General features: G+C 55.5%; 3 protein-coding genes across 6 annotated transcripts in view; all 3 read left to right on the top strand.

Moving 5' to 3' along the window:
* DAP3 (death associated protein 3) overlaps positions 1 to 22,682 on the top strand; it is a 320,245-nt gene that overhangs the window by 55,737 nt on the left and 241,826 nt on the right. The window lies entirely within an intron of this gene.
* FDPS (farnesyl diphosphate synthase) lies at positions 10,098 to 19,921 on the top strand. 4 transcript variants are annotated; one of them, XM_049634864.1, is made up of 10 exons: positions 10,098 to 10,176; positions 11,293 to 11,434; positions 13,197 to 13,337; positions 17,186 to 17,266; positions 17,397 to 17,519; positions 18,023 to 18,111; positions 18,202 to 18,274; positions 18,891 to 18,968; positions 19,047 to 19,181; positions 19,642 to 19,921. In XM_049634864.1, the coding sequence occupies exons 1-10, from the start codon at positions 10,100 to 10,102 to the stop codon at positions 19,840 to 19,842; spliced, it is 1,140 nt and encodes a 379-aa protein (XP_049490821.1). In that variant the 5' UTR covers positions 10,098 to 10,099; the 3' UTR covers positions 19,843 to 19,921. The 4 variants fall into 4 exon arrangements, with proteins under 4 accessions (XP_049490821.1, XP_049490820.1, XP_049490818.1 ...); XM_049634863.1 differs by having other exon boundaries at positions 10,111 to 10,176; positions 11,272 to 11,434; XM_049634861.1 differs by lacking the exon at positions 10,098 to 10,176 and adding an exon at positions 10,942 to 11,196 and having other exon boundaries at positions 11,272 to 11,434.
* Positions 20,192 to 22,682, top strand: part of RUSC1 (RUN and SH3 domain containing 1) — a 12,328-nt gene continuing 9,837 nt past the window's right edge. The window contains exons 1-2 of the mRNA XM_049634874.1: positions 20,192 to 20,279; positions 20,944 to 22,401. Coding sequence (XP_049490831.1) covers positions 21,030 to 22,401 — 1,372 coding nt within the window. The 5' untranslated portion in view covers positions 20,192 to 20,279; positions 20,944 to 21,029. The remainder of the gene's footprint in view (positions 20,280 to 20,943; positions 22,402 to 22,682) is intronic.

Genomic DNA, 22,682 nt, shown 5'->3' with positions numbered 1-22,682 from the left:
GGGGGGGGGATTTGGCCCGGGTCTTTCTGGGTGGGCTCGCCCATAAAACAGGGGAGGCAGGGGGTGGGGGGGGGGGTGGGCCCCCCCCCCCCCCCCCCCCGCCTCCCTGCCAGGATGCTGTAGGTCACGGCTGCCACCAGAGACCCTCTCCAGATTTTAGGGGCTCTTCTCTCCCCATCCCCTGGGCCCCCAAAGTGGCACTAAGCCCACTGTTTCTAGATCTGGGGTAATGCTCTGTCCCCTGTGGTTCAGCAGCACCCTGTGCACACCTTTGGATATAACCCTGCTAGGAGATGTTGCTCAATTTATCTGATTGGAGAGAACCCTTAGTTCCTGATGGAACCCTGCCTGATACGCTTTGTCTGGGGCTAGAGATCTTGTCGGCAGTGGAGCTGGGATTCGGACTCAGAGTGGTTGCAGAGGCTGAGCTGTAGCCCCTAAGCACCATCCCTCCCGTGAGACTCTAGTTGGAAAAAGAAAGGGGTCAGGTAGCAGGAGGGACTTACCAAGGGGAATGAGCACAGATCCAAGGCTCTGTTTCTATTTAAAAATTTTTTTGACCTTTATTTATTTTTGAGACAGAGAGAGACAGAGCATAAATGGGGGAGGGTCAGAGAGAGGGAGACACAGAATCTGAAACAGGCTCCAAGCTCTGAGCTGTCAGCACAGAGCCTGACGTGGGGCTCGAACTCACAGATTACGAGATCATGACCTGAGCCGAAGTCGGAGGCTTAACCGACTGAGCCACCCAGGCGCCCCCTAGGCTCTGTTTCTAGAAGACAGGAGAAATACAGATGGTTGAAAGCTGTAACCAGAGGGAAGGGACATAACAGACTTTAGGGACTGGGGGATTAGGACTTGTGCTTGGGGGTTGGGGAGGGACATGGGATATTTAAGGCTGGCCTGGCAACTTCAGACAGACTGGAAGGTCACCTGGGAGGAGAATCCGGGAGATCCAAACCCCAAGTAGCTTAACAGGAGGTAGGGTTGATGCCCGAGAGCAGGCCCTGTCCTACAGAGGGACCAAAGCTTTGACCTGAAATCGGGTCAAAGAGGAAAAGCATTCTGGCTGACCCCCGGCCCACAAGCGACTGCACCATGTGAGACGTATTTTGCTCCTCATCCAGGGCCAGGCAGCTCTGCGCAGGAGGCCTGGAGGCGACAAAACCAGGCCCACAGGCCTGCACATCCCAGCGGGACCGGACTGTCTGGCTCTGTCCCATGAGAGCCCTCCCACACCCCAAGACGCGCACAAGGCTGCCCGACGCTGGGTCCTGAAAGTCAGGCCCCCGCCTTGGGACTGGGGACAGACAAGAACGCTGGCAGTTAGGTTTCACAAAGTGTGTCGGGCCGGTGACCGTGTGGTGTTCAGGACACAGAGGGGACAGGAAGGGTGGCATGTTGTGTGTGAGGGAGGGGGTCAGGAGGTTGCACCCTGGAGGCCGCAGGGTTGCTGCAAGAGGCCAAGGACAGAGAGTGCCCAGCGCCGGTACACGTGCACACAGACACTCCCAGTCCGCCCACGCGCACGCGCACCCTACCCCCGAACCGGCGCTTCCACTCCCGCACAGACACGCTCTCTCACACGCGCACAAGGTCCCCCCCTCTGTCCCCCAGCTTGAGGACGCTCGCTCGGCAACACGACCCCGGCCGGCCGGCGGGGGGCGCCTGAGAGCTGCCCGGGGCCCTTGAGGCGTCAGGGGCCCGCCCCCGCCGGCCGGACACTCGGAGCGGCGGTTTTCTCTTCCGTCGAGACAGACCAGCTTCCCCGCGGGGCGCGGTAACCGGCGGCCGCGTTGCCGCTGTTGTGGACGTGAGCCTGGCCGCCGTCTCCGACCTCCGGAATCAGAATATGGGGGGTGGGCCCTGCGGCTGTATTTCCAAACGTTCCAGAATTTGAATTTGTTCAAACATATTTACGTTTATTTGCATAAACACTTGTGCAATATACAAAACTCAGAGGTCCAGCGTGTGGGTGAAGTTTCTCCCTTCCCGCCCCCAGCCCCGCCCCCGCCTCTCAGCCCTTCCCCCGCTCCAGGGCGTTCTACCAGATTTCTGGAGTTTCTGGGTCTTCTCTCAGAAATGGACTATACAGGTACAAACAATATATATCCCTCCCCTCCCTTTTAGATATAAGAACATTTTGTTTTATTATGATTTTTTCACCCATCTATGCCCAGTGTGGGGCTCGAACGCGCGACCCTGAGATCAAGGGTCACTCCCTCCACTGACTGAGCCAGCCAAACACAACCTGTCCCTTTTTTACGCAAGTGGTAGCAGGGCACTGTACCCTCCATTCTGTACCCCACCTTACCCTAGAGCTTGGACTCTGTGCATATGGAGAGAGCCCTTAGTTTTGCCCACGACGTTTGTAATGGCCTCTCGGAAATCCCTCCGTGATCTCTGCCCAGAGAGCAGCTATAGGCTGAGGCCAGTCCAGGCCCAAGTCTCTTTGAGTTTTTCCAAAAATTGTGTAAAATATACACAGGCTAGAAATTACCAGGGCACCCAGTTGGCTCAGCCGGTGGAGCGAGCGACCCTTGATCTTGGGCCGTAAATCCCAGCCCTATGTTAGGTATAGAGATTACTTAAAAATAAAATCTTCTAAAATTTACCATTTAGGGGAGCCTGGGTGGCGCAGTCGGTTAAGCGTCCGACTTCAGCCAGGTCACGATCTCGCGGTCTGTGAGTTCGAGCCCCGCGTCAGGCTCTGGGCTGATGGCTCAGAGCCTGGAGCCTGTTTCCGATTCTGTGTCTCCCTCTCTCTCTGCCCCTCCCCCGTTCATGCTCTGTCTCTCTCTGTCCCAAAAATAAATAAAAAACGTTGAAAAAAAAATTAAAAAAAAAATAAAATAAAATTTACCATTTAACCATTTTTAGGTGTACCATTCAGCGGCATCGAGTACATTCTCAATTTTGAGCACTATTTCCAAAATTTTTCTCACCGACTCAAACAGAAACTTCTGTCCTCATGAAACACTAACTCCCCGTGCCCACCCCCCACCCCCTCACCTCTATTCTCCTTCCTGTCTCTATGGGTTTGTCTACTCTAGGGACCTCGTGCAAGTGGGACCTCGCACTTCTAGTCGACGGCTTCTTTCACTTAGCCGTTTCCACGGTTCCGCCATATTGTAGCAGGTGTCAAATTTCCTTCCTTTTTAAGGCTGATTAATATTCCACAGTCAATCTAGCCCACACTGTGTTTCTCCCTTCATGTGTGAATGGCCCCTCGGGTTGTTCCCGCCTGTCGGCTGGGGTGAATGTGTTGCCGTGGACGAGGGTACATGGCCTGGAGCCTTACGTGAAGGCCTGACTCATTTCCCCCCGGACTCTGGTGTTGCCTGTGGCGAGAAGAGGGACAGGGGTCTGGAGAGGAGGGGCAGAGGAAGCAAACACAGCCCACCGATGACCCCCCTCGCACAGAGTGCAGCTGACGGCCTTATGAGGCCCTCCTCCTTCCCAGTACGCCCCCACCCCCCTCCCCTGCTCAGTCGCTTTAACGCAGGCACGGTGGCCTCCACCTTTCCCACACGAGGCAGGGTGGCAGCCCCAACGTGCCCTCCCTGTCTGTGGGGCCTGTCCTCCCCCCTGCTGGCCTAACCGCTGGCTGCTTCTGGCCCATTTTTTCTTTCCAGGCACCGCTGAGGCCTTCTCCAAGCACCCATTGACCACTGCGGGCTTCCCCTACGCTTTGCTGTCCTCTCCTCCTCAGCTGTGACACATTTGACTTGTCGGACATGTTCCCACCCCACCTAGAAAGCCCGGTCCAGGACAATGTGTCTGCGGTGCCCTGGTCTATTCCTAGCGCCCAGCAGGGGCTCAGTAAGTGACTTCGCGTGGCCAGGGGCCCAGCTCTCGGGGTGGCTCACCTGTTCCAGCCTCTCCCCTGGGATGTGGACCCTCATGCCCAGTGGCCCGTCTCCCACCCTGCGGGGCAACTTCCTCCTGGACCTTCTGCTGCAGCCAAGTCAGCCTCTTTTCCCTTCCTTCCCTCACTCCCTTCCCTCACTCTGACCTGCCCCTTCCACTGTGTCTGTATCTTAGTGAACCTGAGAGCCTCCCACTATCCAAAGCTAAGCTCGGTCAACAAAACCTGTACGTTCCAAACATTTCCCAAACCCTCCCTCTCACCCTGTGCAGTGGTCACTACCATTGCTGGTAAGGCCCCACCCCCACCCCGCCGGGGGCCCTCCCACCGGGGTCAAAGTTGTCTACGAATCAGGTCTGACTACTCTGCTCTGACCTAGGACCTCACTGGCTTGTCAGGGCAGGCAAAGACCCAGCTCACTTCTGTCGCTGCACCCCTCCCTCTCTGCATTCCCTGGCTCGCCCCTCCCCACACTCCCCAACCGTGACTTGCTCTCTCTCAGTGCCATGACCTGGCACACACTGTTCCCTACACCTGTGTGTCCTTCTTTATCTTTTCTGTTAAACAAAATTCCTGTTCAACCACCCCAGTTTCACCTCCCTTCTGTCAATATTAGATAGGTTTCTTACCTCCTTCTTCAGTTAAATGTAAGATACTTGTCAACAGGGGTGTAGAGCTTACTTAAGCACATAAATAAATCAATCAATGGGGCGCCTGGGTGGCTCAGTGGGTTGAGCGTCCCACTTCTGCTTTCGGCTCAAGTCATGATCTCATGGTTCGTGAGTTCAAGCCCTGTGTTGGGCTCTGTGCTGACAGCACGGAGACTGCTTGGGATTCTCTGTCTCCCCCCACTCTCTCTGCCCCTCCCCTGTTTGTGGTCTCTCCCTGTATCTCCCAAATTAAATAAATAAACTTAAAATTAAAAAATGAAGTAGAGTTTGAACCCAGGAACACATCTTCCTGCCCATTTCTTCCCTTGAGCCCTGGAGGCTTCTCGGGGGGCTAGGGGAGGGGCTGGCCCCAGGACCTTCTCCCTTCCCAGGGAAGGTGTGTTTAGGAGGCCTTCCCCCATGGCCCTGCCCAGCGTTTCCCCGCAAGGATTAGGCTGGCCCGGGAGAGCCCAGGGCTCTTATCCCACCCACACTGATCTAGAGTCTCCAGACATCTCCCAAGCCCCCTAGGGAAGATCACTTCCTGGAGGTCCCAGGCTGGGGATGAGGGAATGAGAGTTCTCCTTTGGTTCTTTAGTTCTGGGGGACACTGCCTTCCCCATGTTAATCCTCTCTCCCATTTCCTTAACCTGGAGTTTGCAATGACAATGAATTAATAACTCCTTGGATTTCAGTGGACTTGAATATTTATAAAGTCTTTCCCCCTAGTTTGCCACTTTTGACGGTCCACTCCGCTCTATAAGCTAGTTACGTAGGACGTTTGTGCTTTGATTCATTAAGAGTACACCTAGGCCTCCAAAACTACGCCAGTGTCCTCGACGGACTTCGGAGCCCACTCTGAGAAGTCACGGGGCTTGCTGAAGTTCACCCAGCTGCTTACGGTGGGGCCAAGGCTTGCACCAGGCAGCATTTAAGCCCAGGGATCCTACTTCAGCTGTGCTAGGAACGGAAAGGACCCCGCCTAGAACCAGTTTCTCTTCCCGTGCGCTTCAATCACTCCTCTCCCTGGGGGCGAGCTAGCTGGGAGCCGCACCCAACTCTCTTCAGACCACAGAGGACAAGCCAGGTGGATATTGAATCAGCCAGAAGCTCTCCTAGAGTTGGCCCTCCGCCTCCCCCTCTACCCACCACCTAGGAGGCTGTGCCCCTTCCTGAAGCGCCTTCCCCCAGCCTGCTCTCTGTATCATTTGCTCTCTGGACCTCTTGGGGATTCCTGCCACTCCTGGGCCGGTCTCTCCTCTGTATCCATGTCCTTCGTTAATTCTCCACCCGCCCGCAGTCACTGAGTGGGACAGCAGTAGGACCCAGGGCCCTGGCAGAGAGAGGGCAAGGGGAGGAAGGGGTGGGTCTGGGGGCAGAATCCACAGGCTCCTCAGAGGCAGCTGTGGTGAGGTGTGCAGATTCACAGGCAGATGAGGTGGACTCTGGGAGTGTCTGCGTGTGACCTGGGTGGTAGTTTACTGGGTAATGACAAGGGACCTTTTCTGGGCCTCCCTCTAGTTCTCCAGGTAAAGCACATGATTTCTGATTTCCAGGATTTTTTTTTTTTTAAGTTCATTTATTTGTTGAGAGAGAGAGAGAGAGAGAGAGAGAGAGAGAATCCCAAGCAGGCTCCATACCGGCAGCGCAGAGCCTGACTTGGGGCTCAAACTCACAAACAGCGAGTGAGATCATGATCTGAGCTGAAACCAACAGTCAGATGCTTACCAGACTGAGCCACCCAGGCACCCTAGCTGTTGTTGTTGTTTTTAATTGTAGCAAAATATACATAACACAAAATTTACCATTTTTAACCACTCTAAGTGTCCAGTGGAGTGGAGGTCAGTGCGTTCACACCGGGCAACCATTTCCACCATCCATTTCTAGAACTTTTCAACTGAAACTGAAACTCTATACCCATTAAACACAAACTCCTCATTCCTGCCTCCCCCAGCCCCTAGCACCCATCATTCAACTTTTGCCTCTACGAATTTGACTCCTCTAGGGACCTCATGTAAGAATCATGCATATTTGTTTTTCGGTGCCTGCCCTAAGTCCCTGAGCATGATGTCTTCAAGGTCCATCCACGTGGTAGCATGTGTCAGAATTTCCTTTCTTAATTTTAAGGCTGAAAAATATTCCATTTTAAGTATATACGATATTTTGTTTATCCTTTTGTCTGTGAATGGACCCTTGGGTTGTTTCCACCTCTTGGCTGCTGTGAATACCACTGCAGTGAGCATTGGCATACAAGTATTTGTGTGGGTCTTTGCGGTTCTGTGGGGTATATACCAGGAGAATTACTAGGTCATATGGCAACTCTATGTCTTATATTTTGAGGAACAGACCACTGTTTCCCACAGCAGGTGCACTATTTTGTGTTCTCACCAGCGATGTCTGGGGGTCCAACTTCTCCATATCCTCAGCAGTATTTATTATTTTCATTAAAAATTTTTTTCTAAGTTTTTTAATTTATTTGAGAGAGAGAGAGAGAGAGAAAGGGAGAGAGAGAGAGAGAGAGAGCAGAGAGGGATGGAGACAGAGAGAATCGCAAGCAGGCTCTGAACTGTCAGCACAGAGCCTGATGCGGGGCTCAAACCTACGAATCATGAGATCATGATCTGAGCCGAAACCAAGAGTCAGATGCTTAACCAACTGAGCCACCCAGGTGCCCCTGTTATTTTCATTAAAAAAAAAAAAAAATCTGTCTGTTGGAAATGCAAGCTGGTGCAGCCACTCTGGAAAACAGGATGGAGGTTCCTCAAAAAAAAAAAAAAAAACCAACTAAAACTAGAACTACCCTACGACCCAGCAATTGCACTACTAGGCGTTTCTCCACGGGATACAGGTGGGCTGTTTCGAAGGGTCATATGCACCCCCATGTTTACAGCAGCACTATTGACAACAGCCAAAGGATGGAAAGAGCCCAAATGTCCATCGACGGATGAATGGATAAAGAAGATGTGGTGTATATAATATAATATAATATAATATAATATATATAATATATATTATATCATTACATTATTATACATTATTATATATATAATATTACATATTATATATGTATTATATTATATATAATATATATAATATATTGTATATATATTATATATATATATACAATGGAGTATTACTCAGCAATCAAAAAGAATGAAATCTTGTCATTTACAACTACGTGGATGGAACTGGAGGGTATTATTAGTGAAATTAGCTAAGTGAAATTAGTCAGAGAAAGATAAATATTATATGACTTTACTTATATGAGGACTTGAAGAGACAAAACAGGTGAACATAAGGGAAGGGAAGCAAAAATAATATAAAAACAGGGAGGGGGACAAACCGGAAGAGACTCATAAATATGGAGAACAAACTGAGGGTTATGGGAGAGGTGGTGGGAGGGGGGATGGGCTAGATGGGGGAGGGGCACTAAGGAATCTACTCCTGAAATCATTGTTGGCACCATATGCTAACTAATTTGGATGTAAATTTTAAAAAATAAAAAATAAAATAAAAAAAATCTGTTTGCTTTTGCTATATTCATACTAATAAGTGTAAAGTGGTATCTCATTGTGGTTGATTTGCATTTTTCCCAATGACTGATGATGATGAGCATCTTTTCATGTGCTTATTGGTCATTTGTAGATTTTCTTTGAAGAAATGTCGTCTCAAGTCCTTTGCCCATTTTCTAATTAGGTTGTTTGTATTTTTGTTGTTGAGTTTTAGGAGTTCTTTATGTACTCTGGATATCAAACCCTTATCAGATACGGGATTTGGGAACATTCTCTTCCATTCTGTACACATTCTTTTCACTCCGTTGAGTGTCCTCCGGTGGACAAAGGTTTTTAATTTTGATGAAGTTCAATTTACCTTTTCTTTTGCCATTTACACTTTTGGTGCCATATTTAAGATTCCATCACTAGGGGCACCTGGCTGGCTCAGTCGGTGGAGCATGTGACTCTTGATCTTGGGGTTGTGAGTTCGAGCCCCACAATGGGTGTAGGGATCACTTAAAAATAAAAAATATTTAAAAAAAAAGAAAGAGTCCATCACTAAATACAAGGTATGAAGGCTGAGTCCTATGTTTTCTTCTAAGACTTTTTATGGTTTTAGCTTTTATATTTAGGTTTTAATCCATTTTGAGTTAATTTTTGAATATGGTGTGAGGTAAGGGTCCAACTTCATTCTTCTTTTGCATGAGGAAAGACAACTCAGTTTATCTAGTGTCATTTGTTGAAGAGAATGTCTTTTCCCCATTTAGTGGACTTAGTACCTTTATAAAAAACCTACTGGTCATAGATGTATGAATTTATTTCTTGACTCTCAAATCTGTTTCATTGGCCAGTATGTCTATCCTTATGCTAGTACCACATGGTTTTGATTATTATAGCTCTGTAGTGAGAATTTGAGCCTGAGTTGGGCTCTGTGCTGGCAGCTCAGAGCCTGGAGCCTGCAGCCTGCTTCAGATTCTGTGTCTCCCTCTCTCTCTGCCACCACCCCCCCTCAAAAATAAGCATTAAAAAAAAAGATTATTTGAGCTATCCAGAGTCCCTTGTAATTACATATGCATTTGCAGATTGCCTTTTCCATAGCTGGAAAAAAAAATCTGTTGGAATTTTGACAGGGATTGTGTTGAATCTGTCGATCGTTTTGGGGAATATCTTAATACTAATCTTTCTACTTAAGAACATTTCCCATTTATTTAGGTTTTCTTTAAAATTTTTCAGCAATGTTTTATAGTTTTCTATGTACAAGTCTTTTACCTCCTTGGTTAAATTTTATTCTTAGGTATTTTATTATTGTAGACGCTATTGAAAATAGAATTACATTCTTCCTTTTTGAGATTGTTTATTGCAGGGGCACCTGGCTGGCTCAGCCTTTAGGGCACAGGGACTGTTGATCTCGGGGTGGGGTGGGGGGGAGAATCCTGAGTTTGAGCCCCACGTTCGGTGTGGAGATTACTTAAAAACTAAAATAAGAAAGAAAGGAAGAAAGAAAGAAAAGGATTGTTCGTTGTCTGTGTGCCAAAGCACAACTGATTTTTTTCTATGTTGTTTTTGTACCCTGCTCTAGTAGCTTTAGCAGCCGTCTTGTGGATTTTTCCATAGTTAGGATCATGTCTCTGAAATACATATATTTTTACCAGTTCTTTTCCAACTTGGCTGTTTTTTATTTCTTTTTCTGATCTAATAGCTCTGACTTCAACTTCCAGTGCAAAGTTGAATAGCAGTGGTGAGAGTGGGTATTCTCCCACAATGACTTTCGCTCCTTAAAACAAAACCTACTTCTGTCCTAGGCGGTTTCGAGTTGCGAGAACCTTTCTGGATGGGTGGAGTAACCCCGAGTTGCAAGGGTGCGAAGAGAGAGCCTACAGGCACTGCACGCAGCCCTTCCATTGGTTGTCCCATGCAGGGCCCCATGCTCGCACGAGGGGATGCAGCCAATCAGCGTGGCTCGTCTCTGCCCAGCCAGCCCGCGCTAGATCGCGTCGTCCTGTCCCTCCTGCCGCATGCCGGGAATTGTAGTCTGATGGGGCCTTTCCGCCTAGAGCTAAGGGAGCTCGAGAACTACTAGACCCAGCATGCCGCGCGCGCAGCCCGGCGGCTTTCAGGAGTATCCCGCCAACACTCTGGAGCAGGAGCCGGCATCCGGGAGCAGGTGAGACAGGTCTCCGGCCGGCGCTCAGGCCGCGGTGGGAGGCTCGGCCCCAGCTCCGCGGCTGCACTTGGAGGCGCACGAGGGCCAATCTCTCGCGTCGGAGGCCCCGGTGTTGGGAGCCCGTGGGCCGGACTGGCTGACCCTCTGGGTGGGCGGAAGCCGCCGGGATGTGCGTTGTGCACGCTCCGAGCCTCCCCGGCCGCCCGATGGCTGCTCCGAGGCTGGCCATGCGCTGCCTGGGACCACGGACCTCGTGTCCGTGGTTCCCGGGGTTGCGGCGTAGTCTGCGTCCTCTTGGGGTATCTCCGAGCCTGCGCACCCCCTCCCCGCCTCCCAGGGGAGACCTGGGTTCTAGATTTGGCTCTGCCACCGGTCACGTATCTTCCTGCCTCTTCGAGATTCCGTCTGGCCTTCGTGAAATAGGGTGCTTTAAGGGTCCTCCCAGCCCCTGGTCCTCAGGTCCTTCAGTCTGGGCTCTTCCAGCTGTGCTCCAGGACTTGGGGGAAGAAGCCAAGGCAGTAGCAATTCCAGAGGTTCCCCGCAGGGTTGACGTTGAGGGGATATAGTTGGGTGGCATTAAGTTATTTTAAGTGCGTACCTAAGTGCCATCAGTCGACTTCCAGCCAGCCGGCCAGCCGTACTACCCCCCCCCCCCCCCTTGCATTAACTTCTTCCTGTAAATGCCCTGGAGCCTAGCTCGGGAGAGGGCGGGGCATTCTGGGCCCCGAGGTGAAAGGCTGGGGGTGGTGGGGGTGACCTGGGGAGCCGCAGCCGAGCATCTGCCTGTGGTGCTTGCCCCTGCAGGGAGTGCTCAGTGCCCCCTCCCTATGCCACCCCTGCGATGCCCCTGTCCCGCTGGCTGAGATCTGTGGGGGTCTTCTGGCTGCCAGCTCCCTGCTGGGCGCCCCAGGAGAGGTGGCTGGGTTCCCTCCTGCGGCCCTCCCTGGTGCACGGGTGCCCAGCCCCGGGGGCCTGGCACGGTGCCCGCTGCTGGTGCCAAGCGTGGACAGAGGAGCCTCGGTGAGTGTGGTGGGGTGAGAGGCTTTGGGGAGGGGAGCAGCGCTCAGGTTTCTGACTTGTGCCTCCTCTCCTCAGAGCACTTTACTCCTCCCTCAGAATGAATGGAAACCAGAAATTGGACCCTTATGCCCAAGAAAAGCAGAATTTCATCCAGCACTTCTCCCAGATTGTCAAGGTGCTGACCGAGGATGGCATGGACCACCCAGAGATAGGAGATGCCGTTGCCCGGCTCAAGGAGGTGAGGGATTTGTGACTTCAGAGAGGGAATCTTTGGTTCATTCTATAAGCGTCTGGGGGGTCCTGGCTTATAGGGGGGGAGCTGGCTTTTACCTGAGTGGCTCTGGGTCTCCTCTGGAGGGGGCGGGGCCTGGGCAGGGATACTTAGTGCTTCAGGACTGCTTTGCATGAAGGGCGAAGAGGGTGAAGGCTTTAATCTGGTAAGTCTTTGATTTTGTTGAGAAAGGGAATTAGGTGTCCGAGGTCACAAGATGCTATTTTGACAGGGACCGGGGAGGAAGGCAGCCTGAGGCGGGCCAGGTGGAGCTAGGGCATCATCAGAAACCCCTGCTCCAGGAGAAATCTGGCTGGGAATTCTTTTTTTTTTTTTTTTTTTTTTTTAATTTTAGAAAAAGAGAGAGTCTGAGCAGGGGAGAGGGGCAGAGGGAGAGAGAATCACAAGCAGGTTTGTGGAGCCTGACACGGGGCTCAGTCCTACAACCTTGGGATCATGACCACGACCTGAGCTGAAATTGAGATGCTCAACTTCCGGAGCCACCAGGCGCCCCCTGGCTGGGATACTTAAGTTGCCTAATTCTTTTATTCTTTTGGGGGGTATCTAGTAATTCTTTTTTTTTTTTAATGTTTATTTTGGGGGGGGGCAGAGATAGAGGGGGACAGAGGATCCCAAGCAGGCTTCACACTGTCAGCACAGAGCCAGACATGGGGCTCGAACTCATAAAGCCAGAGATCATGACTTGAGCCAAAGTCGGACGCTTAACCGGCTGAGCCACCCGGGCGCCCCTATTTAGTAATTTTTATAAATACTGTTGAAGCTAGGAAAAGGTTTGCCTACCCTGGGATGGAGACTACAGGGGGAGGTGCTCCCAACGCATTAGAGCCTGTGGACGGCAGAAGGCAGAAGGCAAAAATGGAGTTCCTGGCAGGAGGAGACGCCCCTGGAAGGCTGGGGGGGTGGGTCCCCTCCTGAGCTCTCTTCTGGCCTACTTTGGGGCCTTGTCTTTTTTTTTTCTTTAATGTTTATTTTTGAGAGAGAGACAGGAGACAGAATGCGAGTGGGCGAGGGGCAGAGAGAGCAGGAGACACAGAATCGGAAGCAGGCTCCAGGTTCTGAGCTGTCAGCACAGAGCCTGACATGGGGCTTGAACTCATGAACTGTGAGATCATGACCTGAGCCGAAGTTGGACACTTAACTGACTGAGCCCCCCAGGTTCCCCGGCCTTGTCTTTAATATAGTGAGAGAGGCTTCTCACTTGCAGGCAGTTTGAATTGTGGATAGGAGGAGGTGGCTGGGAAGCATAGGAGAGGTGGGGACGGGGCAGGAACCTGGGAAGGAGAGACCTGAACTTGTCAGCCATTTCCGTGGCGTGAACCCTTGCCTCTGGGTTCAAGCCCTGCTTTGGGCTCGGGGACAGATTTTGCTGTGCAGTATGGAGGCTTTAAATTTACTGAGGAATGCAGTGCCTGGCTAGGTCAGTCAGTAGAGTGTGTGACTCTTGATCTCAGGGTTGTGAGTTCAAGCCCCATGTTGGGCATGGAGCCTGCTAAAAAAAAAAAAAAAGGGAAAAGAAAAAAAATGTACCGAGGAAGACCACCCAGAGAGGGCTGGGGGCGGGGGAGCCACTCCAGAGACTCCCTGGAGGAGGAGCCGTGTTGGAGGAAGTTGAAGTTAGGTGGCCGTTGGAAGGGAGAGAGGGTGGGGAGCAATCTCGGAGCGGGCCCTCCGCGCGAACGCGCCGCCCCGCCCTCCCCCCTGCGCCCAGGTCCTGGAGTACAACGCTGTCGGAGGCAAGTACCAGCGGGGCCTGACGGTGTTGATAGCCTACCGGCAGCTGGTGGAGCCCGGGAAGCAGGATGCCGACAGTCTCCGGCGGGCCCTGACCGTGGGCTGGTGTGTGGAACTGGTGAGAGGATGGGGCAGGGGAGCGGAGGTTTTACCGGGGCGGGGGCATCCTGGGGGGCGGGGAGGGATGAGCCGGAAACTGGTTTCTCCACGTGTTTCTGTGCGGCACTAATCGAATTTGGACACCGAATTACCCCAAGGTTAACAAATGTGCAGAACCTCGTGGCCAGGGGGTACATATTTAGTCCACAAACTAGCGGTGGGCCAGGGCCTTGGAACTGGACATAAAGGTGTCCCCTCTGGGGCACCTGGGCGGCTCATTCTGTTGAGTGTCTCTTTGTTTGTTTTTTTGAAATGTTGATTTATTTTTGAGAGACAGAGAGAGAGCGGGTCGAGGTGGAGGAGCGTGACGGCAGAGGTCCCGACTCGGGGCTCAAACTCTTGAATGGTGAGATCATGACCTGAGCTGAAATCAGACGCTCAACCAACTGAGCCGCCCAGGTGCCCCGAGCATCTAACTCTTGATCTCAGCTCAGGTCTTGATCTCAGGGTCATGAGTTTAGCCCCTAGCTGGGTTCCATGCTGAGTGTGGAGCCTACTTAAAAAAAAAAAAAAAAAAAAAAAAAAAAAAAAAAAAAAAAAAAAAAAGCCAACTCTTTCCTCCGAACAGAGGATAACCACGCAAACGGTGTTGTTCTTCCAGAAGGTTAGTCCAAAGCAGAGACTGGAAACTTTCAGCCCACTGGTAGTTTTCAAAAATTAAGGGCCCTAAATTTAATTAAGAAGAGATGTCACATAAAACCCCAGATTTCTGGCATTGCTTGGAAAATTGCTAGATCCGGGCCCAGATACCCACGTAGCAACAACTGGCTGACATTGAATCATAGCCGCTGACCCCACAACAGGGCACGTGCTCTCCTGTGTGGCTCCGTCCTGCTCTGCTTTGCTCCAATCCCCTCGTCTCCTATGCCCGGTTCATTTGGCCCTTGAAGGGGCATTGTTTCCTGGCCTGGCCTAACGCCTTCACTAGTGACAAGGAGACTGGGTCCCAGGAGGGGTGCCGGGCTCTGAGGAGGGTGGCAGTGAGCCCAGAAGGGAAGACTCTTAGGACATGAGGAATGACGGACACGCTGAGGCTTGTGGCCTGCCTCAGGGGAAGACGTGATGGGCTCGGGGTCAGCCATGCCGCATTCTCGGTTTGGTTTGGGCAGCGCGGGCGGGACTGTGGCGTGTGGCTGCTGGAAATTCCAGTCTGTAGCTTGTGAGTGAGATGGGGCTGGAGAAGAGAGATTTGCCTCCAAGGAGGTAAAGGGATAGTGGCATCACGGAGGGAGGGTGATGGGCAAGGAGGCCCAGGGCAGAGCAGGGGCGCAGAGCTCGGGGACCAGGCGGGGGAGGATTTGAGGGCCCAGTGGTTCACCTGCTGGAGATAATTGTCATGAATTAGAGCTGCACCTGTGAGCGTTTCGGTTTTTAAACGTGGCGGTAGCGCTGTCCCTTCCCCAAGGTGCTTTTGAGCTGTCCCCCGTTGTTTTTGTTTGGGTGATTAAAAAAAAAAAGTATCTTGAGAGAGAGCGAGAGAGCATGAGCGGGGGGAGGGGCAGAGAGAGAGAGAGAATCTCAAGCCGGCCCCAGGCTGTCAGCACAGAGCCCGATGCTTGGACTCCCGAAACTCTGAGGTATGACCTGAGCCGAAACCAAGAGTCGGACGCTCAACCAACTGAGCCCCCCAGGCGCCCCTTGTTATAATCTCTGCTTTTATCTTTGTACCTCTGCCACATTTCCTTCAATCTCTTACTTTTCTATCTCAGGATTCACCTCCTAGACTCGAGGACATTTGCCCGTATATCCTCAGTACCGTGATCACTCGTGTCTCAGTTCATTTGGGCTGCTACGACAAAATAACACGGACTGGGGTAGCTTATAAAGAACAGAAGTTTATTTCGCCGAGTTCGGGGGGCTGGAGGTGGGAGATCACGGCACTAGGGTGGTTGGTGAGGCCCTCGTCCTGGTCCTGGGGCTGCGGCGGGGGGCACCTTCCTGCTACACCCTCTTGTGGCAAAAGGGGCCGGGGACCTCTGGAGGCCTGTCGTGAGGGCCCTGTCCGGGTGCCCGCACACCTCCCGGAGGCCCCGCCTCCTCATCCACGGTTAGGATTTCAACATACACATTTGCAAGGATACATTCAGGCCATAGCAACGTTCCGGGGTAATTTATTTAACGTGGTACAGTGATATTATCTAATGTATATTTCTTTTTTTCTTATTTCATAAACGCCAAAGTTAATATATTGTCTGGTGGCTTTAGGTCATATTCCTTTCTCCTTGACCTTAAAATTCTTCCAATATCCATCCCTCTTCTGGCCTTGGGAGAGTCTGATGAATTTTTTTTTTTTTTTTTTTAATTTACATCCAAATTAGTTAGTATAGAGTGCAACAGTGATTTCAGGAGTAGATTCCTTAGTGCCCCTCCCCCAGTTAGCCCATCCCCCCTCCCCCAACCCTTCCTGTAACCCTCAGTTTGCTCTCCATATTTATGGGTCTCTTCTGTTTTGTCGCCCTCCCTGTTTTTATATTCTTTTTGCTTCCCTTCCCTTATGTTCATCTGTTTTATCTCTTAAAGTCCTTGTATGAGGAAAGTCATATAATTTTTGTCTTTCTCTGACTAACTTCACTTAGCATCATAGTCTCCAGTTCCATCCAGTTGACATTCTGGTACTGGTGTGTATTTTTTAAGTCCCCTACAAAACAGGAAGTGCAGTTGGGTTCCGAACTGCAGTGGGACGGAGGAGACTGAGGGAAGCCGCAGGACGAACGCCCCTGGAGACCGTGTGGGTTGAGTGGGAACGGTTGGGACCAGGTGGAAGAGAGTGGACCGGGGGCTTCAGCGGAAGCATGTCACTCAGAGTAAACACTATGTACATAGGACACGTGCCTCCGATATGGGGGCCCAGAGCCTGCCCCAGGGTGAGGGCAGACATGGCGGTGTGGATGGACGCCTCCTTCCCCGGGGATTCACGTGGGAAAAGAGCAGCGGCCACCTTAGTCCTTTCTGTATGGGGCACGGCAGAGCCGACGGGTGGCGCTGGGGGCTCCGAGCGAGGCAGGGCCGCTGGTGCACAGAGTTCAGGGCGGAGTGAAGATCTAAACCGTGTTCTGGAAGGCCGTGTTCGAAGTCTCGGAACCTGACTACAAGAAGTATTGGGGTACGCGGCGGCGTTTCGCTCTCCGTTACACATGCGTTTGTTACACATCGGCTCCGGGGCCGGCTGTTTGAGCCTCTGGGAGCTCTGGGGGGGGCAGATGTTGGCCTTGCCTCCGAGGACCTCACAGCCCGCTGGGAAAACTCGTGTATCCTGGGGACCTCAGGAAGGCTGGGACTTAGAAGCCCTGGGCTGCTGTTTGAGTGGTTAAATGGTTAAGACCCATGGTGAAAGTTACCAGGGGTCAGACTTCGGTTCTGTCCCTATTAGACCTGCACCCTTAGATGAGCTCCCTGAGGTGGGGCTTTGTCCCGGACACGGGTGTGTAAGCAGAGTGCCCGGGGATGACACGGGAACAGCTGCCTTTTATTCCAGAAGTCAGGTAAAGTCAGACTGCATGAAGGAATCTTCCCTTCAGCATTCAAGGAAGTTTTTGGCCAGGGAACAGTCTGTGAAGATCTAACCTCCCTGACCCCGGGGTCGTCTAGGGCTGCGTGTTTGGGGACGTCCGAGATCCGTTGGGAGTCTCTCACTCTGGAAACGAGAGCTGTGACCCCACGTTATACCTGGAACGCCAGATCCAACGAAGTCCTAGGATTTCCCGAAGTCCCACAGCACAGCACAGATGTCCCGGCCGCTCCGTCACCGGCAGAAGGAGCGCCTCCGAGGAGACCGAGGGTCTTACCCCACTCTTCCTTCTCCTGTAGCTCCAGGCTTTCTTCCTGGTGTCGGACGACATCATGGATTCATCCCTCACCCGGCGGGGGCAGGTCTGCTGGTATCAGAAGGTGCGATACTACTGGGCGAGAAGCCAGCGGTGGGCGTGGCAAAGGGCCTGGGGTGGTGGTGGCCTCGAGCCCGCCGAGGTGTCCACGGTGGCCAGAGATTGACCGCACGTTTCTTCTGCGTCCCTGACAGCCAGGCATAGGTCTGGATGCCATCAATGACGCGTTGCTTCTGGAAGCATGTATCTACCGCGTGCTGAGGCTCTACTGCCGGGAGCAGCCCTATTACCTGAACCTGATTGAGCTCTTCCTACAGGTGTGCTGCAGGCCTGGCCTCCCTCGGCCACTTTCATCTGGCTGCGCTCGGGGCGCGGGAGAGCGCTAGGTCTGCCTGGAAGGGAACAAAGCAGGCAAGGGTGCCAGGCAGGGTGGTGGCAGGAAGGGCTTCCCTGGTCTCCGTGATCGGGTCAGTATGGGCCATGAGGCTTGGGGCCCTCTCCCTCTTTTTTTTTTTTAATTTATTTTGAGAGAGTGAGCGAGTGAGCCACTGGGTGGGGGAGGGGCAGAGAGAGGGGGAGAGAGAATCCCAAGCAGGCTCCCCACTGACCACGCAGGGCCCGATACAGGGCTCGAACCGTGAGATCATGACCTGAGCCGAGATCAAGAGTCAGACGCTTAACCAACTGTGCCGCCCGGGCACCCCAAGGGCCCTGTCCTTGCTGCCTCTCTGACTGCCCGTGGCATGGGATGTGGGTCCCAGGATTTCAGGGTTTCCCAGCCCTGGAGAAAGGCAAGGTTATGGGCCATCTTCCTCCTCAGAGTTCCTATCAGACTGAGCTCGGACAGACGCTGGACCTCATCACGGCCCCCCAGGGCAATGTGGATCTCAGCAGATTCACTGAAAAGAGGTGAGGGACGGTGGGAACTGCATCTGGATGGCCCGGGAGGGCTGTGCTGGGCACTGCCCTTCTGAGCGGTGTATCTTCTCCCCTGCCCAGGTACAAGTCCATCGTCAAGTATAAGACCGCTTTCTACTCGTTCTATCTTCCTGTGGCTGCCGCCATGTACATGGTGAGTGAGCCTCCCCACCCTTGCTGCCCCCGATGGGGCTTTTGGACAAGAGGGCACAAAGCAGACATCTTCGGGCAGTCTCGCGCCCCCACTGCGTGGCTGTGTGACCTCGACCAAGTCACTTAAGCTGTCTGAGCCTGCTCTCAGCTGTAAGATGATAAAGTTCCCTCCCCAGGATTTTTATGACCATTAGCCAAGGCAAGGGACGTGAAAGCAGTCAGCCCGTCGAGTCTGGATGGGAGTGGGGAGGAGGTCACACGGTGTGATGTGGAGGACCCTGGGCTAACTGCACAGACCTCGCTTCTCCATTTCCCTTTTCATCGCGCAGAAGTGGTAAATGGTGAAGGGTTAGGAAGAAGAGTGTTGCCTGGGGTCTGCAGGCCTCTGGGGTTGACCCGCCTCTGCTGGCCCTCACCCGGAGGCCCCGCTGGCATAAGCGGGTAGAGGTTGGGACGGTCCAGACGCCCTGCATCCGGGTGGCCAGGCATGTCTGAAAGGAGAGGGGAGATGATTTGGGGGCTGTGCTGAGGCCAGCCCCCCCCCCACCCCCAGAGCAGCAGCAGGGAAAGCGGAGGCCCCACTGGAGTTGGGCTCACCGCTCCCCTTTCCGCCGTAGGCGGGCATCGATGGCGAGAAGGAGCACGCCAGCGCCAGGAAGATCCTGCTGGAGATGGGGGAGTTCTTCCAGGTGCAGGTAGGAAGGTGCCGGGGGAGCAGGCCACAGCTTCCTGTCTCCGGATCCTCTCCACTCTGCCTTTTCTGCTCCTGCCAGGATGATTACCTTGATCTCTTTGGGGACCCCAGTGTGACAGGCAAGATCGGCACGGACATCCAGGACAACAAATGCAGCTGGCTGGTGGTTCAGTGTCTGCAGCGGGCCTCTCCCGAGCAGCGCAAGGTCCTTCAGGTGCCGGAGAGAGGGCTGTGGACCTGGGCTCGTAAGGAGGGGGACGGGGCAGTGATTCTCAAGTGGGGGTGCTTTTGCAGACCTTTTTCTGTTGTAACTTGGTGTGCGCACGCGCTACAGGTGCCTCCTGGGTAGAGGCCGGGAAGCCGCCAAAAGCACAGAATGCACAGAACGGCTTCCCCCCCGCCGCGGGAGAGTCTCCAGCCCTGAGTTTGAGTAGTGCCCAGGTTGAGAAGCCCCCGGGGGGGAAGAAACTGAGTCCTGAGCCAGTATCTGAGCATTTGGGGTGGGGAGACGGAAGTTCAAGATCGGAGGCGCTCAAAGACCCTGGAAACCGGAGGCGGGAAGTAGTGACCAGCGATAGAGCTCTTCCGGAATCTGTGCATGAGGGGCGTGCCGGGCACCCGGAGGCGCTGGTGGGGTAGGCTGAGCCCGTTCTCCTGCCCCCAAACCCTTCCAGGAGAACTATGGGCAAAAGGAGGCCGAGAAGGTGGCCCGGGTGAAGGCGCTCTACGAGGAGCTGGAGCTGCCGGCCGTGTTCGGGCAGTACCAAGAGGACAGCTACGGCCGCCTGATGGGCCTCATCGAGCAGCACTCTGCGCCCCTGCCCCCGGCCATCTTCCTGGGGCTGGCGCACAAGATCTACAAGAGGAAAAAGTGACCCGGGGACCGGGGACCGGGGACCGGGAGGGGTTGGGCGAGGCGGGGCCGCGAGGCGCTCAATAAATTGTCGAACCTTGTCGTGGTCCTGTTCCTGCTGTGCTAGTCGGGGGCGCGGCTCCGGCCAGGGTGGGCAGGGGTGGGGGTGGCTGCACGGAAGCGGGGACCAGGGGGCCTTGCCTTCGGAACCCCTGAGGACCGAAAGCCTAAGACCTCGAAAGCTGCACGCTGGGCCTCGGTGGGTGACACAGGCGCGACGTCAGGCGCTGGGGGCTGGGCCTGAGCCACGCCACGCCCATGCGTGAAGGGGCGCGGCTGCGCAGCGCCGGCGGGTTGTCCCAGCGGCCCCCCCCCCCCCCCTTCCAGTCTGTGCGGTCCGGCGGGGACCTTGGGAGCCGAGGAGGAGCCCGCTGCAGCGGCTGCGGGAGGAGGCCCCTGGTGAGGAGGGCTCGGCCTCGGGACGCGAGAGAGGGGGGGCGGGAGAGGGGAGCAGTGAAGCTGCATAGAGGAGGAGCGGGGCGGCGGCTGGGTGATGGGGACCAGCGCGGAGAGAATGGACGAGCACGGGGTCCCAGCGCAGGTGCACCGAGGCCGCCGAGCTCTGTGCCGGCCGACCTGCCACGCGGACCCGACACGCTGCCCCTTTCGCGCATTGAGCGGCCAGACGCGCCATCCCCCACCCGGCTTCAGAGCATCTGGGCGGGGCCTCCCTCGGCCCCTTTCCCTGGGAGTGAAGGGCAAGCTGGGGAAGGGGCGGCGGTGGGGTGGGGTGGGGCGGGGGGACAGGGCCAGACCGCAGCAGAGACGATCTGGGGCTCCATTCCGGGCCCCATCCTTTTTCAAGCCCCCGCACCTCCACGGAGATCCAGAGCGCAGCCGCATTCTCTGACCCTCCCCGCCCCATTCCCGGGGGGCTCCCTTCGGCTCCACCTGCAAATACTGCAGTGGAAACTAATGGTCAGTCGGTGGACATTTGCATCTCATTTAAATATTGTCCGAAGCGGCCGGCGCCTTTCATGCCTGCTGCAGCTGTCAGTCACCTCGGTGTCCTTCCCGCGGCCCGCGCCCTCTCTGGCTGGGTTTCACCGTCCCTGTCTTCCAGGTCTGCGTCTGCGGTTGCCAGGTAGGCGGGTGTGAGAGGCCCGATCCTCCTGATTGTCGAGAGGCCATCCCGTCGCCGGCGGCACAATGCTGTCCCCTCAGAGGGCTTTACTTTGCAACCTCAACCACATCCACCTCCAGCATGTCTCTCTGGGCCTGCACCTGTCCCGCCGTCCTGAGCTACGGGAGGGGCCCTTGAGCACGTCCCCTCCCCCAGGGGACACCGGGGGCAAGGAGAGCCGGGGCCCCTGCAGCGGGGCCCTGGTGGATGCCAATTCCAACAGCCCAGCCGTGCCCTGCCGCTGCTGCCAGGAGCACGGGCCAGGCTTGGAAAACCGGCAGGACCCGGCCCAGGAGGAAGAGGGGGCTGCCTCCCCCTCGGACCCGGGCTGCTCCTCCTCGCTCAGCTCCTGCTCAGATCTTAGCCCTGACGAGACCCCCGTCTCCGTGTACTCGCGGGGTATCCCTGGCGACGAGCATGTCCGCCCTCGGCCCAGCATCACCCCCCTGGAGCAGGGCTCCCCACTGGCTTCCGCAGGCCCTGGCGCCTGCTCCCCGGACAGCTTCTGCTGCTCGCCCGATTCCTGCTCCGGAGCGTCCTCCCCTCCGGGCCCTGGCCTGGACTCCAACTGCAACGCCCTGACCGCCTGCCTGGAGCCCCCCTCCCCGGGGCTGGAGGAAGACGACGAGGGTGGGGAGCAGGACCTCCCTGCCTCCGAGCTCCCAGAGGCGGAAGATGATGATGGGAAAACCGACGCTGGGAAGACGGAACCCAGCTGGAAAATCAACCCTATCTGGAAAATTGACACGGAGAAAGCGGAAGCCGGCTGGAGAATCGCGGAGAACAATAACTCTAGCTGCAAAATCAGTGGGCATAGTAACTCCAGCTGGAAAACGGAACCCGGACAACTCGACTCCGGGCGCAAAACCGCCTCGGGGGTAGCCGACCCCGGCTGGAAAGCAGACGCGGGAAGAGCCGAGGCGGGGTGCAGGCGTGACGTCAGAGAGGAGCCGGCGGCTCGCCGGACCGTCACGTCTTTCCACGAGCTGGCCCAGAAGCGCAAGCGGGGCCCGGGGCTGCCCCTCGCGCCGCAGGTCAAGAAGGACCGCAGCGACTGGCTCATAGTCTTCTCGCCCGACAGCGAGCTGCCCCCCAGCGGCTCCCTGGGCGGCTCCCCGGCGCCGCCGCGGGAGGTCACCACCTTCAAGGAGCTGCGGTCCCGGAGCCGCGCCCCGCCCCCGCCGCTGCCGCCCCGCGACCCCCCGGCTGGCTGGGCCCTAGTGCCGTCCCGGCCCCCGCCCCCGCCCGTCCCGCCGCGGAGGAGGAAGAACCGGCCCGGGCTGCAGCCCATCGCCGAGCGGCCGCCCGAGGAGGGCAGGCCGGGCAGCCCCGCGGCTGGAGAGCAGGCCCCGGCCGCCCGGGAGCCCGAGGAGCCGGGCGCGCAGGCCGGCCGTGCGGGTAAGCGGCCGCGGGGAAGCGCGGGGCGGAGGCGGGGCGGGGTGGGGTGGGGGCCGGGCTGCGGCCCCTCCCCCGCCTCCGGCCCGCCCCCTCCGTGGGTGCCGCCCGCCGCCCCCCCCCCGCAGACCGCCCCCCCCCCCCCCGGCCGCCGGCGGCGAGCGCTCCGGGAGGGGACCCTGGGGGGCGCCGCCGGGCCGCGGCACTAACTCTCTGCTCCCTCTTTCTCCGCCCGCCCCGCCTGGCTGCCGCCCCGCCCCCGCCGCCCCGCCCCGCCCCCCGCT

Source organism: Panthera uncia, chromosome F1 (genome assembly GCF_023721935.1).
Source record: "Panthera uncia isolate 11264 chromosome F1, Puncia_PCG_1.0, whole genome shotgun sequence".
Classification (NCBI taxonomy): Eukaryota; Metazoa; Chordata; class Mammalia; order Carnivora; family Felidae; genus Panthera; species Panthera uncia.
This window is presented reverse-complemented; position numbering and strand designations above follow the sequence as displayed.